At 41.7% G+C, this 16,201-nt stretch overlaps 1 protein-coding gene across 3 annotated transcripts in view; it reads right to left on the reverse strand.

The window, feature by feature from the left end:
* Nono (non-POU domain containing octamer binding) overlaps positions 1 to 16,201 on the reverse strand; it is a 30,284-nt gene that overhangs the window by 7,823 nt on the left and 6,260 nt on the right. The window contains exons 2-5 of one of the 3 annotated variants that reach the window (XM_050119614.1): positions 15,138 to 15,205; positions 12,586 to 12,641; positions 2,904 to 3,072; positions 827 to 1,020 (exon numbers count right to left, since the gene is read on the reverse strand). In XM_050119614.1, the coding sequence (XP_049975571.1) occupies positions 827 to 1,020; positions 2,904 to 3,072; positions 12,586 to 12,641; positions 15,138 to 15,205 (487 nt within the window). Of the gene's footprint in view, positions 1 to 826; positions 1,021 to 2,903; positions 3,073 to 12,585; positions 12,642 to 13,359; positions 13,497 to 15,137; positions 15,206 to 16,201 lie in introns of those variants that run through there. The other 2 variants (XM_050119615.1, XM_050119616.1) reach the window with 2 other exon arrangements.

Genomic DNA, 16,201 nt, shown 5'->3' on the forward strand with positions numbered 1-16,201 from the left:
GTGGTTAGCAAGAAGGAGCCTTCACTGCATCTGTCCAGAGCTTTCCGAGCAGCTGGCTTCCCTGAGAACTCAACAATGCCTTTCCCTGAGGGCCTTCCTCGGTCATCTACAATGACCACAGCCCTCTCCACCTGGCCAAACACAGAAAAGGCTTCTTCCAGCAGTTCGTTGGACACATACTGAGGAAGGTTGCGGACTGTAAGAGATGCACTATGACAGGCAAAGCGCACACGTAGCTGCTTTCCACGGAGTGGCATATTATCCAACTCCACTTTGGCAATTTCCGCTAGGGTTCGTGTTTCCTGGGAAAAACAAGAAAATTAGAATTTAACAGAGATGAAATGGTGGGTATGGTGGCACATGCCTTTAATTCTGGCCAGATTTAAACATAAAATCTGCACAAAACATTGGCAGAACTGAGAGCACCACTGAGCAGCAGCACACTTATCTAATATCAGAGTCTGCATTTGATTCAACTGTCTCCCTCAGAAAGAAAATGCATATCCACTTGCCTAATAGTAAAAGATTTTGAACCCCTCAGGGTTTTTAAGAGTAAGACAATACATGTCTTACAAGGATTTTGGGAATAATATAAACCTTGATAATCACTAAAACAAACTTCATTTTCACTTAACCCAAGCATGGTGGTGCAAACACGTGTGTCATCCAGCACTTGGGAAGTAGACATAGGAACCCTTTGAGTTCAAGGAAACCCTGGGGTTACATAATGAGATCTGCAACCAAAAATAACCCCCATACTTTAGTCTTTGTGTACAAGGCAAATAAACCTACATTGGCCTTCAAGCCTAAGGGAAAATAATCTTACCAAGCGAATAAAGCCAAAGCCTTTATCCTTATGAATGAAAACCTCGCCTGCTTTCCCATATTTCTCAAAAAGCTTCCTCATTTCCTCCTCAGTAATGTCAGGAGGAAGATTGCCCACAAAGAGACGGCTTCGTTGGGTGAAAGTCTTCTCTCCTGGTTTCCTAAAGTTCTTTAGGTCAATGGTTAAACCTTCATCTGGAAGACAGTAATCAAAAGATTAGGAAAAGAATTAGTCATATCCTCAGCATTGCTTTTGTGATGAAGACAAACACCACTTGCAAATGCATCCTATCCAATCCATCAGTAAATGGCATTTTAGAAAGTGAAAGCAGCAGTTGTGATACACACCTTAGATCCCAGCACTCAGAAGGCAGAGGGAGGCAGATTTCTGAGAGTTTGAGGCCTAGCCTGGTCTACAGAGCGAGTTCCAGGACAGGAAGGGCTGTTAACACAGAAAAACCCTGTCTCAAAAACAAACAAACAAACAACAGATGTGTATTTATGTCTGCCTGGATGAGTTTATATGCAGATCCCTGGAACTCAAGTTAGTTACAGGTGGTTGTGACCCACCTGATATGGGTACCCAGAATGGAACCTAGATCTTTTCTAAGAGTAGTACAGGCTCAGCTCTTAATTAACTACTGAGCCACCTCATCAGCCTCTACTTCTATTGCCTTTCAAAAAATTACTTTGTGTGTGTAAGTGTGACTATGTTCCATGTGTGTATGGGCCCCCATGAAGTCAGAAAAGGATGCTGGATTTCCTGGGAGTTACAGTTGGTACTAAGATACCTTATGCAGGTGCCAGGAACCTAACTCAAGGCCTCTGAAAGCAAAATTAATCATTTCTCTAGTCACCCCCATACTACTGGGTTTCTCTTCTTTTCTTCTTCTTCTTTTTTTTTTTTTTTGGGGGGTTTTTTGAGACAGTTTCTCTGTGGTTTTGGAGCCTGTCCTGGAACTAGCTCTTGTAGACCAGGCTGGCCTTGAACTCACAGAGATCCACCTGCCTCTGCTGGGATTAAAGGTGTCCGCCACCACTGCCCAGCCAGGTTTATATTCTTATAGGTACTCAGATTCCTAAAGGAACGAGAACATACAAAGACTTTTTAACAGATTAAAAATAGCCTGGGGATATAGACCAGAAACTAAGTCTTATTATAGTATTAAGTCTTAAATTTTTCCCTATATTGTGATGGCTATCTCTAAGACCCAAACTACACACAGACAGACATTTGTTTGTCAGTAGAACATGCCAATAACAGTATAACATATACTCTACTGATGTCTGTTTCTTTGTTTCAGGTGATCAACCCCCTTCTATCATAAAATACCACTTAAGAACCAAATAGGAAAAGCTTAGAAAGTTGGCTCGGCAGTTAAGACCACTTATTATTCTTCCAGAGGAAACAGGTTTGATTCCCACCAAAGTGGCAGCTGACAACCACCTTAAAAAAAAAAACTCAGAAGATCCAATGCTCTCTTTTGACCTCCATGAGCACTAGATACAAATAACAAAACATTCATACACATAAATTAAATCTTATTTTAAAAACAAAAACAGGAAGCTGGAGAGATGGCTCAGTGCTTAAGAGAAGCCAGTTTCAATTCCCAGCACCCATATGGCAGCTCGCAACTCTTTGTAACTCCAGTTCCAGGGGATCGGACACCCTCACACAACATCAATACACATAAAATAGAAATAATTTTTAAAATGTTGTTTAAAAAATACACACAGAACAAAACAGAACAGGACACATTCCCATATCCCGGAGGGATGCAGAGGCAAATTCTAAGCCAGCAGTCAAGGGCTGCATGATGAGACCCTACCTGGGAAAAAAAAAAAGCCAGGCAGTGGTGGTGAGTCCTTTAATCCTGGGACTCAGGAAGGCAGAGGCCAGCCTAGTCTACAGTTAGTTCCAGGACTGCCAGAGCTGTTAGAGAAAGCATGTCTTGACAAAATCAGGAAAAAAGTAAAAAGTATGCCACTAAAGCCCTATTTACCTAATATCCTAAAAACCATGATGAAACTGTTCTTGATGGAACCTATTTATGTTCCATCACTCACAATTTACTTACTCTGGCTGCTGGCCTGCTGTCCATTTGCAGGTATTGGTGGGGGTGGTTGTTGCTGCTGCTGCTGCTGCTGCTGCTGATGGTGCTGCTGGTGGTGATGTTGATGGTGCTTCCTTGGAGTATGGTTCTGCTTCTCCAAGTTAAAGGTTTTATTGCTCTGCATGTTTGCACCCTACAGAAAAAAGTAGAATGTCAAATATCCAGCATTTAGGATTTAGTCAGTTACTGACAATTTACATTTCACTAAAATTTATCTTGGTATTCCATCATTTGTGTTTTACAAGTGGTTTGTCTGAATAACAAGGCACAATTTAAGACAGCCTAAGATATTTAAGACTGTATTTTAGCTGGGCAGTGGTGGAGCACGCCTTTAATTCCAGCACTTGGGAGGCAGAACTCTGTGAGTTCAAGGCCAACCTAGGCTACAAGAGCTAGTTCCAGGACAAGCTCCAAAGCTACAGAGAAACCCTGTCTCGGAAAAAAAAAAAAAAAAAACAAACCTTTCCTCCAAACCAGCTCTATTGTGTATGAAAGCACATTTTAAAAACATTCCTCCCAAGGTTTGTGAGGCAGAGAGATCGCTGAGTTCAAGTGTAGACTGGTCTACAGTGCAAGTTCCAAGACAGCCAGGGCTACACAGAGAAACTAAAGCTTGAAAAACTAAAAACAACAAAACAAAACAAACCACAAAGGGTCAGGCCTGATGGAGCTCACCTTTAATCCTAGCACTCAGGAAGCAGACAGAGGCAGATCTCTGAGTTTGAGGTCAACCTGGTCTACATAGTTAAGTTTCAGGATAGCCAAATGCTGCCCAATGAGATCTTGCCTCAAAACAAAGGAGAACAATAAACCACAGAGGGCCGGGCATGGGGTGTGGCACTGGTACATGCCTTTAATCCCAACATTCTCTAAATTTTTTCTAATCTATTTATTTAAAATACATCTAGTACTGGGTGGTGGTGGCACATGTGGCTTTAATTGTAGACTTGAGAGACAGAAGAAGGTGGAGTTCTGTGAGCTCAAGGCTAGCCTGGTCTACAAAGTACAAGGACAGTCAGGGTTACACCAAAAAAACCCTATCTCAAAAATACATAAATAAATAAAAAGATGCATCTAACTCCAGCTCCATAAAATTAAATGCTATCTTCTGGCCTCCATGGGCATCTGCCCGCACTCAAACATACCCAAACAAAACAATCTTTACAAGTTTTAAATTAAAAAAAAAAAAACACCCACTCAGTGTGCACCTGTTGTAGTGGCACATGCCTTTTATCCTAGTACCTGGGAGGCAGAGACAACCAGGGTTATACAGAGTAAGTAAGTAGCGGTCTCCAAAAAACAAACCACAGCCTGGGATACAGAGACTCTGTCTCAAAAAAAATTAACGAAAGATACAAAGTAAACAAAACTGCCATAAAAAGTTCAGAAGTCTTGATCATCGCTATCACCTAAAGCAAAGTTCACTGTAGATACTTCCAAATTAAGTGAGGGAAGTATGGACTGCAGGGTTAAAGACTTAGGTTTGAATTATGGTCCTAATACTATGCACTCACTACAATGAAATCTGCCTCATTTCTTATAATGCTGTTATAAACAGACATCCAAAAATACCTGCTCCTTGATATGGCTATAAGGATTAGAGAATAACTCGCTACTGGCATATACTAAGCACTCACTAGTTTTTTGTTTTTTTTTTTTAAGATTTATTTAGGTGGCCAGTGTGGGGGTAGACACCTTTAGTGCCAGCATTCGGAGGCAGGCAGATTTCTACAAAACAAGTTCCAGGAGACCTGGGGCTGTTACACAGAGAAACATTGTATTGCAAGACCAAAACCAAATCCAAACAAAACCTTACCCCTCTCTGAGGAGCAGATAGGGTATGGAGAAGGTTGGGGAGGGGAACGGTAGGAAAGGAAGAAGGGGGTTACTGGGATTGGCATGTAAAAAATAAATTTAAAAACACATTTAAGTGCATGGGTGTTTTATCTGCATGTCAATGTACCAAGTATATTATGCGCCTTATGTCCTGTGACGCTAGAAGATGGCTCTGGTACTGGAGTTACTGTTATAAGCTGCTACCAGGATGCTGGAAATCAAGCCCAGGTACTCTAGAATAGCAACAAGTACTCTTAATGGCTGAGCCATCTTTCCAGACTCTATAGTAATTCTTAATCACGATAGTAAGATCTAAGGTTTAAGAACAGGTTGTGACTGAGCCTAAGAGTGAACTCAATTTGTAGCAAAGCAAAAGAAAAGCAAATACAAAAAGACAAAATGTTCCCTTCTGTCATCTGAAAACTAAGAAAAGACAAGAAAAGTCAGCCTTACAGTAAGGGCTCTTGCCTCTAAACCTGATAACCTGAGTTCAATCCCTGGGTTACGAATTCCTGCAATTTGTTCTTTGATTACACATACACACAAATAAATGTAATAAAGACTAAATCTGTGTGTAGCCAAGGCTGGTCTTGAACTCTGGTCCTTCCAGTTCTCAACGGCCTGTTTTATAAGCATGTCCAACCATGTCTAGCTAAAAAGCTGACAGTCTTTAAAAAACGGAGGATCATCATCCTCATCCAAAAACTCCTGACTCATCCAGTGAACGAAGATTCCCCAGTCAGAATTCAGTTGAAGCAAAGTTGTCAATAAAAGAAGCAGAAAGGCCAGGTGGTGGTGGCGCAAGCCTTTAATCCCTTGGGAGGCAGAGGCAGGCAGGTCTGAGTTCGAGGCTAATCTGGTCTACAGAGTGAGTTCCAGGACAGGTTCCAAAGCTACAGAAACTGCTCCAAAAGCTAAAGAGAAACCCTGTCTCAAAAAAACAGAAAAAAATAATAATAAAAGTGCAGAAGGTTTTTCCACATATTGTTAACACAGGATACCTTTAATAAAAATTATGTCCCAAATTCTGATAAATTTTTGACCAACTGTTGGTTTTAGTTAAGTGCATACACAAGTTTTTCTCTTCTTTATTTTATATCTGAAGGCTATTTCAGAAGGCAGAAAGTGTGTTAGAGTCAGATCAGTGGGTAAAGGCACTTGTTAAAAAGCCAGTCCTGAGTTTGATCCCAGAAACCACATGGGGAACCAACCCCATGAAATGGTTCCATGATTCTCTACATGCATACCGTGGTATACGCAAAACCTATACTTAATATTTTTTTTTAAATTTTAAAACAGCACACAAAACAAGAGCCATCAAGATGTTCATATCTTTTCAATTCAGGAATAAGAATCATACTCCTAGACTTAACCTAAAAAAAAAAAAAATTTAAACGCCAGAAAACTAAAAGCCCAAACAAAAACTCCAATTGAGGCAGTACATCAGAAGGTGGAAGCGAAAGATGATGTTTCAGGCCAGCACAGGGTATAAAGTTAAGACCTTATCTCAAAAACCAAACAGCAGGGGACTGGAGAGCTAGAAAGACAGGCCAGCAGTTATGAGCTCTCTCACAGAAGACATGTGTTCTGTTCCTAACATCAATGTCAGGTGGTTTCATGACTGGGTCTCTCTGTCTCTGCGTGTGTGTATTTGAAGAGAGAAACAGTGTGGAGCTGGGTGGGTAGAGAATCTAGGAGTTGGGAGAGGGGAAAGTATGATCAAACTGTACTGGATGAAATTTTCTTTTCTTTTTTTGGTTTTTCAAGACAGGGTTTCTTTGTGGATTTGGAGCCTGTCCTGGAACTAGCTCTTGTAGACCAGGCTGGCCTCGAACTCATAGAGACCCACCTGTCTCTGCCTCCTGAGTGCTGGGATTAAAGGTGTGCGCCACCACTGCCCAGCCCTGCGCATCTTTTTTAAAATAGAAAAAATAGAAAATTTCATCCAGCTGGGCGGTGGTAGCGCATGCCTTTAATCCCAGCACTAGGGAGACAGGCAGGCGGATCTCTGTGAGTTCGAGGCCAGCCTGGTCTACAGAGCTAGTTCCAGGACAGGAACCAAAAAGCTATGGAGAAACCCTGTCTTGAAAAACCAAAAAAAAAAAAAAAAAAAAAAAAAAAAAAAAAAAAAAAAAAGATACGCAGGCAGGCAACCCCCACACACACAAAGGCATAAAAAAGGAAGTATTTTTTTAAACTACAAAACAGCAAAAAAAAAAAAAAAGAAATTTAAGGTGTGGCCATGAAAATATTCACTATGATGGCCTTTATGGAGATGAACAATAAAAATGACTGAATTACCAAAGATTAAAGGAATAGGTCATGCTAAATTTTTGAAATAACTGATGGGAATCACATGGCACTGAAAATTATGAGGGTTATATTGTCTGTATGTGAGAGGGAGAGAGAAAACTTTGTTCAAGAGATAAGTGAACAATATACATACCAAAACACACGTATATGTACTACTGATAATCTTTCATTTCACCAATTCATTTAACATATATTGGATGCCTACTATTTGCTAGGTGATAGTCTAGATGGACATATCACATTTTGGCTTTCAGAGCCTACTTTTCTGTGAAAGCTAAAATAGACATAATAAATTACACAGGACTTAAGAGGTTAGTGCCAATTAAATACAAAAACTGGGAGAGATGAGACACAAATGGGCTATTTGGGTGCCAATGTAATTTTGAATTGCCTGACTGAAAAGCTGACATTTCGGAATAGACATGAATTGTCAACATTTCTTCTCCGTCTGTGTCTTTTTTGTTTTCAAGACAGGATTCTCTGTATAGCACTGGCTGTCCTGGAACTTGCTCTGTCTCCCACAGGGATTAAAGGTGTGTGCAATGTTACAAAGCTCCAGTTAATAAGGCCCTCACTAACACTCTGTGCTGCACCCCTAGGACCCTACAGCTAAAGGAGAACTGACTCCCACAGTCCTTTGACCTCACTTACACACACACACTGAACTTAAAAATGGTTGAGAGAAAATTTCTCTATGTACTCCTGGCTACACTGTAGCTTACTGTGCAGACCAGGCTAGCCTTGAACCCAAAGACTCACCTGCCTCCCAGAATGCTGATATTAAGGCATGTACCTCTTTGCCCAGATGGGACAAAACCCACACCTGGTATGTGAATCAAAAAAAGTAAATAAAACCTAAAACAACCAAACAACAAACCCAAAACAGCTACTGTGTGCCTATAATTTCAGCACTCTGAGAGCCTGAGGCAGGAAATGAGTTTGAGGGCAACCAGGGCTATATAGACCAGGAGGGAAGGAGGAAAAAAAAAAAAAAAAAAAAAAGCCTGGTCCCAACACCCATACTGAACAATTCACAAATGCCTGTAACTCCTGCACTAGGAAATCAGACACCTAAGGCCCTCTTTTGAACACCATATGCACATACCCACATACATATATACATAAAAAACAATAAGTTATTATTATCATTATGGTACACCCTTTGTTATGGCTATTCTTGGTTGCCAACTTGACTATATATGGAATTAATTAAAAAACTAAGAGGCTAGGTACACCTGTGAGGGATTTTTCTAAATGAAGTCACCCGAAATGTGAAGATCCACCTTATGGGCCACACCTTCTGGTGGCAGCAAATATAAAGGACATGGGAAAAAAAGCTTGCTTTCTTTGCCTGCTTGCCCCCAATCTCAATGGCAAGTCCATGCCTTCACAGGCACTTTAAGATTCCAGTGCATACTTTAGACCAACTGAGACATCCAGCCTCATGGACAGAACTACTGAGTTCTTGAACTTTCCATTAGTAAACAGCCATTGTTGGATTAGCTGGACCACAGCCAATCAGTCACTCCAATAAACCCCCTTTATATCTATCTAAAAACAGATACAGATAGATCTATCAGTTCTAGAGAATCCTAACACACCCTTCTAGCCATTAACATAGATTTTTTTAAAAATAATTTTATTTTCATTATGTGTATGCAAGTACAGTGTCTGATGAGGACATGACAGCCCCTGGAGCTGGACTTTTCAGGGAGCTGTGAAGCCTTCTGACATGGTTGTTGGGAACTAAACTCAGGTCCTCTGCAAGAGCAATGGATATTCTTAACAGCTGAGCCATCTCTCCAGCCCCATCTGTGTCTATCTGAAGTTGCACATTAAGGCAAACAGATTGTAGGAGGCTAAAGACATAGTTTAGAGGTTAAGAACACAGGTCTATACAGGAAAAACCCTGTCTCAAAAAATAAAACAAAAACAAGTATTTGTTGTTCTTGAAGAGGACCCACAGTACTTCACAACCATCTACAGTGTAACTCAGTTCTTCTGACCTTCATGGACACACAAGGTGTAGACATACACACTAATGAAACACCTACATGAAATAAAAAATAAATAAATCTAATTTAAAATATGCCAGTCAGAGGTGGTAGAATTCACCTTTAATCTTAGCACTGGGTAGTCAGAGACAAGTAAATCTCTGTGAGGTCTACAGAGCTAATTCCAGGACATCCAGCTACACAACCAAACCGTTTCCAAAAGCAAACAAAACAAAAAGAAAACACCAGAAAAAAAAAGTTCATAACCTTTCTTGTGATATACAATAATCCATTATGTAATTAAATCGTTAACATGGCTGGACATGATGGGGCACACCTTTAATTCCATCATTAAGAAGGCAGAGGCAGGCAGATCTCCGGTCTACATCAGTTCCAGGGTTGCCAGAGCTACATAGAGAAATCCTGTCTTCCTCCTACCACCTCTCCAAATATAAAGACTAACTGAATGGACAACATTCACCTGTCAAGGTTGTTACGAATATTTACGATTAGAATCAATACACAGCTATCTCTAGGCACATGTGCATTTAAATATTTCTTTCACCTCTTCCCTTTCATCTCGGTTTATTTACTTTTCCTGAGACATTACTGTTTTAGTTTAAACACCAACGTACCATTTGATGTTTAGCTTTCCCTCATTTCAGTAATGTCAACATTAATTTTAATGAATCCTGGATACACAATTTATTAAACTTCCGTAATTTAGGTGCTTTCAGTTTTTTTTTTCTATTACAACACTGTAGTGCTTTTAGCTTTGTTTACTTATTAGGAAACAATCTTAGCTTTGTGACTCTTGCTAATGTAGTTTTCCTGAAAAGCTATAATTTTAAATTTTATCAACAGGTATAGTGATTTAATGGCAAATAAAGCATATTTTTTTCAAAAAGGCTGTCCTGGAACTTCCTCTGTAGACCTAACTGATCTGACCTTGAACTCACAGACATCCACCTGTCTCTGCCTCTCCCAGTGCTGGTATTAAAGTCGTGCACCACCAAGCACAGCTCCAAGCAATGATTTAAAAATAAACTGGGTACTGGGAAAGTGATTTTGTTCTATAATCCTAGCCTTTGCTGTCTGAGGTCAGCCTGGGCTATGGCGTAAACCTGTCTCAAAAAGAAAAAAAAAAAGATGCAAGATGTGATGGTGCATGCCTGATTCCACCTTTGTGTAGGCTGCGATAAAATAGTTTCAAAACAGCCTTGGCTATGTGTCAACATCTCCCCATCCTCTTAAAAAAAAGACAAAGAAATGAAAGCCCACCCCAGAAACAGTTGAAGATGGGGAAAGAAAGGTATTAGAAGCCAATCTTTTTCTATTTTAAGTACAGGTATTAAATGTTCCCCTTCCTCTACTTCCAAAGCAGTCAGTGGCAGATTTTTTTAATCATCTTCACAGCCATTTGTCCCACTAAATCTTACCTTTTCTCAGCTCGGAATCCAGGAAACATTTTTTCCTGCAGCCTTTAATTACAGTGACACTCTGAAGGCCAAGATAGGATGATTCCCAGCTTTCCTGCCAGCACGGGCTACACAGTTCCTGGACAACCTGGGCTATATTAGTGAGGCCCTGTCTCCAAAAACAAACCAAAAACTGGGCATTCTAGGCCACTCCTTTAGTCCCAGCACTGAGGAGGCAGAAGTAGGTGGATTTGAGTTCCAGACCTGAGTTTTCCAGGTCAGCTATACCTACACAGTGTAATTCTGTCTTTAAAAAAAAGGAAAAATATTCTAAACCATTTATTTCAAAGGAGGTTGTATTTTGGGTTTGGAAAGTATATTCTGGAAAAATAAGTTTATTGTGGGGCTGGCAGAGATGGGAGAGAATAAAGAGGATGAAGGGGAAGAGTAGCCATCTTTATGCATCATAAACATGTATGAAATTGTCAAAGACAATTGTTTTTAAAAAGTACACTCTGCAAATTAAGGTAACATATTTAGTGCTCATTAGAATCCAGGCAACAAGATGAATGAGAATGGGATGCTGCACACCTTCACTCCCAGGGCTCACTCAGGAGGCATCTTAGCCCACTCCTTAAGTCCCAGCACTGAGGAGACAGAAGTAGATGGATCTCTATGAGAGAGGCCAACCTTGTCTACATGGTGAGTTCTAGGCTAGGCCATTTAGAAATTGAGATCCTATTTCCAAAAAAAAAAAAAAAAAAAAGCCAGGCAATGTTCTACACGTACATTATTTTATTTAGTGCCCCCAGCTGTTATTATTTCGAATGAAAACAGAATCTAAAAAATACTTTACCCACACAAGGCCACACCAGTGTAAGGAATGAAACCCAGATCTGTTGACCTCTAAAAACTCAAAACACAGCAAAGCCTTAACTTCAATTTAAACTCCAACAAACTCACTGGCTACATCACCTAACTTGCGCAACCTGTTAGGATGGCGATAATGGGGGTGAACAGCAGTTAGTGACCTTAAAGGAGTGGTTAACTTTAAGGCCTAAGTGAAATACCACTACACAGCATTTAGCTGTCATTCTGGAACAGACAAAGCACTTGTTCCTGCAGGAAACTACCATTTCTAGTTCCACGTAAGGAACAGGAATGTTAAACAAATGTCATCTCAGGAGGCAGAGGCACTCTGTAGACCAGAGATTGGCCTGCTTTTGCCATCACACCTGGCCATGAATGACTTCTAATAACCAAACTGCCCACCTTTATGTTTCGAATAAAGATCCCCACAATCTGTCCCTTTCTTGTAGTCTTTTCCCAAAGTTTGCATTTGCCAATGAAGGTAAGGTAGTACTGTCTAAAGCACCTGAGCTACCACGGAATACAAAGTTGAGTACCAGGCGCTCAAGACATACTTCCTACCACCAACTGCAACAATGTAATTTCACTAGATAAACAGAAACAAACTTACAAACTCCTAACTATTGGCCTTCAGAAAAAGATCAGCAGCAATTCTGTCCACTTATGTGTCCTAAGATTACCCATGATGAAAAGGACTGTTCAGAGTGTATGTGTTGTTGATTAGAAAGACTGTGTGCTATACAACTGCACACGTGTTTAGAGGTACAGGACCACGTTAGTACAGGCATCTGAGAGCTACGTCAAAGATCAAGGATCCCTGAGTATTTAGAAGAGTCAAACCAGTAAGTGGAAAACGCTGGAGAAATACAATGTGAATTCACCAGGCTGAAATGGCCGCCTGGTGGGCCACTGTGAAAGCTGTAAAATACAAACATGGCAAAGGCTGCTACTGAGGTTTTTTTTTTTTTAGGACTTTTCATTTAATAACAACAAAGTTGTACAAACATAAATTTAAGCACTATCCCCAATTAGAGCAGCCAGATTTTTTTGGGAAAAAAAAAAGACACAGCTCAATTTCATTTTAATTTAAGATTTAAAAAATATTTTGCTTTAATAACATGAGAAGTCCACCGAAATTAATTTGTTGTCAAAATGAAGTCCGTATTCAACTGAGCATCCTACACTTTACCTGGTAACCCTAACTCCTACACCTACCTTGACTTCGATTTGAGCACAGCAAAGTGTCTGTCTCCCAATCCTAACCCCGACTTCTGTTAAAAAACACAAAGAAAGGTGTCAGCTTAGTAAGACTTCCACAAAGTGAAAAAGACTCGATAGTAAAGCCATAAATGTAAGTTTAACTTAGAAAAGCGATACCTACAAATGGCTAGGAAAAGCTTAAGCAGCAAGAGGTTTGGAAAAAAAGGCGCGCGCGCGCTCTAGAGCGCGAGGGTGGGGTGGAGGTGTTTCATGAACTTAGTTCCAAAATGCCAAGGGGGTCTGAACTAGCAAACTTCAAACTTAAAAGTTGTTTTCACAAAGAAACATAGCTCCAGGGGCCCCACTGGCCCTCTCGGAATTAATGGCCTCGCGGGGCTAAAGAGGAGGAGGAGCGTCCGACAAAGCAAAGCGCCACCTCCTCCAGCCACGACTTCAGGGCTTTCGCATAATAGACCCCACACCCTCCGGCCCAGGGCGGCTCAGAAGCCACCAACTATGGTCGCTAAGACTTGGGAATGAGTAGTACAAAAGAGCCGGGCAGGAAAGCAAGAAAAGCATGGGCTGAAGCCCCCGCGCGTGGAGCGGCGTGTGTGCTGGACCCCACGGGTGGGCTGCGAAGGCCGTACGCGGAGGGGGAAAGGCCTCACGGGGCCTTCGAACCCACATCCTCTGTCCAAACTCAGCCTCGCCCTAGCCCCTTCCTTTGCGGATCGTTGCAGGAAACGCCACTGCCCTCCCAAACAAGCACCGAGCCGTCCCTAAACTCACCCTCTGCCCACAGTTCTTTGCTCAGAGTAACGGCGACGCTGCACGGCCTCCACCGTCCCGAGAAAAGAGCGCGCGACCGCCGGAAACGAGCCGACGGAGCTCGGTGCCTCCCAAGGGGGTCAATATTGGATTCCCGATTGGCTATGTGAACTGCCAATCAAAGTTTATCTCCAGAGGAAGACTCATTTATCCGCCATTTCTTAGATTCTATTGGCTACCAACTGTCAAAGCCTTGGGTTCGTGTGAACGACAGATGGGGGACAAAGAGCGAGGCTTTGTACCTTCTGCGCATGCACTAGAGGCACAGCGTGAGAGACGGAAAAGGAAGGGGGATGGGAGGTAGCCTTGGACGGTTGGAGGTCGGAAGGAAAGACTAACCGGCCCACGAAAGGACTGAAAGACCTAGTGGTGGGAGGAGGAAAGGAGAGAACTAGTGAGAGAGGAAAAGTGGAGAGAAAAGGGAGAAAATGCGCGTGTAGGCGTGCGCTGAGAGTTTATGCACTGCGCCTGTGCAAAAATCAAGAGTAACAATGTCATTGTATTCGGTGTGGCAGAGCTAGCCGTTTGCTACTGGGAAAAAAAAAAGTGCCCCGCCATGTTTCTATTTTCACACTTCCTCAAAGCTTGCACCCTAACACTCTCCCATTTTAGTTTCCGTTCCCAGTGCTGAGTATATTTGGGAAGTGCAACTGAAACGGTATTGATTATAGAAAGGGACAGGAGGTTAAGCGATTTTGACACTTTAATTTCTGTGCGATTACCCAGAAACTGTAGCCAGCACTATTTCCATGGTAACCAGAGAACCCGATGGGCCAGACATCACTAAGGTTCCCATCGCTGAGAGATTCAACAGGTTGGTCGGCGGTGCTGGAGCCAGTATGTTGTAGGTCTTCACATCAGACCTCCACTATATCCCATAGAAAGCCGATCTGGTAATAATAACCTTCGTTGTCTCCTAATGCCTAACTCACCCAGGCGGTTAACCGAGGATTACAAGCTTCAATTGATAGGCACCAGTAGTTAATTCCTACTAATTAATTCGTACTCTGGATGGCAGATTATCCAAGCAGGTACTACCTACCTTACATGGGAACGATGATCCAGACCTGGGTTGTCTAACAAGACTTCTTCCAATGCTGGAAAGGTTCTGCGGCACCGTTCAATGTTCAATACGGTAGAGATTAGCCATATTCTATACCACCCCGCTGTGTGTGTGTCAACATATGGCTACTAGCTACTATATATTGGGTATATTTAGCCCAGTGGTTCCCAAACTCTGAGAGAAAAAAATAACACATGTATTATGAAAAAAGAAAATGAATTCCTACTCGTGTGGGGGAAAAAAGTCAAACAATGCTCCACAGTACAAAAAGAAGTCTCACCCTTTCTATTACTCTCCTATACCCACTACCCAATTCTGACAGCTGCCTTCTGTCAGACTGTTCCAGTCAGACTGTTCTGTGTATGACTGTTCCAGTCAAAGGGAAATTAGTATGCCTTTAATACCTGCACTCAGGAAGCTGAGAAAGGAGGATCACCCAGGAAGTGACCTGGTCTACATAGTGAGGATCAGGCCATCCAGTGCAGAAGACAAGACTCTGTCTCGACACACAGTCACACAAAACTACATACACATGTATATGTATGTATGATTTAAAAGATGGATATACTTTTCTAAGCTGAGACTTTCTGTTTTTAAAAAAGATTTATTGGGATCTGGAGAAACGGCTCAGCAGTTAAGAATACTGGCTACCCTTCCAGAGGACTAGAGTACCTACCTATTCCAGCACGCATTGGTGGCTGCCAACTGTCTGTATCTGACGCCCTCTTCTGGCTTCTGTGGGCACTGCATGCATATAGTTGTTGCACAGCCATATACATAAAATGAGAGAAGTCATACGTAAAGTGAAAGAATAAACAACAAAAGGTTTATTTCTATTTTGTGTGTGTGTATTTTGCCGGCATGTATGTAAGTTCGCCATCTCTATGCAGTGCCCAAGGAGGACAGAAGACAGTGGATCCCCTAGAACTGGAGTTACAGATAGTTGTGAGCCACCATGTAGGTCAAGGAACCCAACACAGGTCCTCTAAAGAGCGGACAGTGCTTTTAACCTCTGAGCCATCCTTGAAATGCCAGATTTTCCTTTTTTATTAGTTTTTTGTTTTTAATTGATCTATACCTACCCCCTCCTTCTTTTCTAAACCACGATTTTTTTTTTTGTGGAAAAAACATAACACAGGGGCTGGAAAGATGGCTTCAGAGTGAAGAGCACTAACTTCTCTTGCAGATAACCTTGTTCCATTCCGTGCACACACATGGCAGCTCACAACTATTTGTGACTCCAGTTCCAGGAGATCTAACATCTTTTCTGACTTCTTTGGGCTCCTGCACGCTTGTGATGAACAACATACATACACTCAGGCATAGCTCATCATGTAGGTGGGGGTGGCCCACACCTTTGATCCCTGCACTTGGGAGGCAGTGCTGGGATCAAGGGTGTGATCCCATTTTCTGTGAGTTTGAGGCCAGCCTTGTCTACAGAGCAAGTTTAAAGACAGCCAGGGCTACACAAAGAAACCCTGTCTCATAAAATAAACAAACAAATAAACAAAAAACTCACATGAAAACACACACAAACAAAACTTAATAAAAAACAGATATTTGAAAAAAAATACTTGAACAGTGTTGCATGCCTTTAATCTTAGCACTCAGGAGGAGGAGGCAGAGGCAGGTAGAATTGTGAGTTCAGGATCAGCCTGGTCTACAGAGTGAGTTCCAGGACAGCCAGGGCTACACAGAGAAATCCAGGCTCAGAAACATAGCAAGTGATCTACTAGAACT

This window comes from Alexandromys fortis, unplaced genomic scaffold (assembly GCF_014885135.2).
Source record: "Alexandromys fortis isolate MF-2015 unplaced genomic scaffold, M_Fortis_MF-2015_v1.1 scaffold_155, whole genome shotgun sequence".
Lineage (NCBI taxonomy): Eukaryota > Metazoa > Chordata > Mammalia > Rodentia > Cricetidae > Alexandromys > Alexandromys fortis.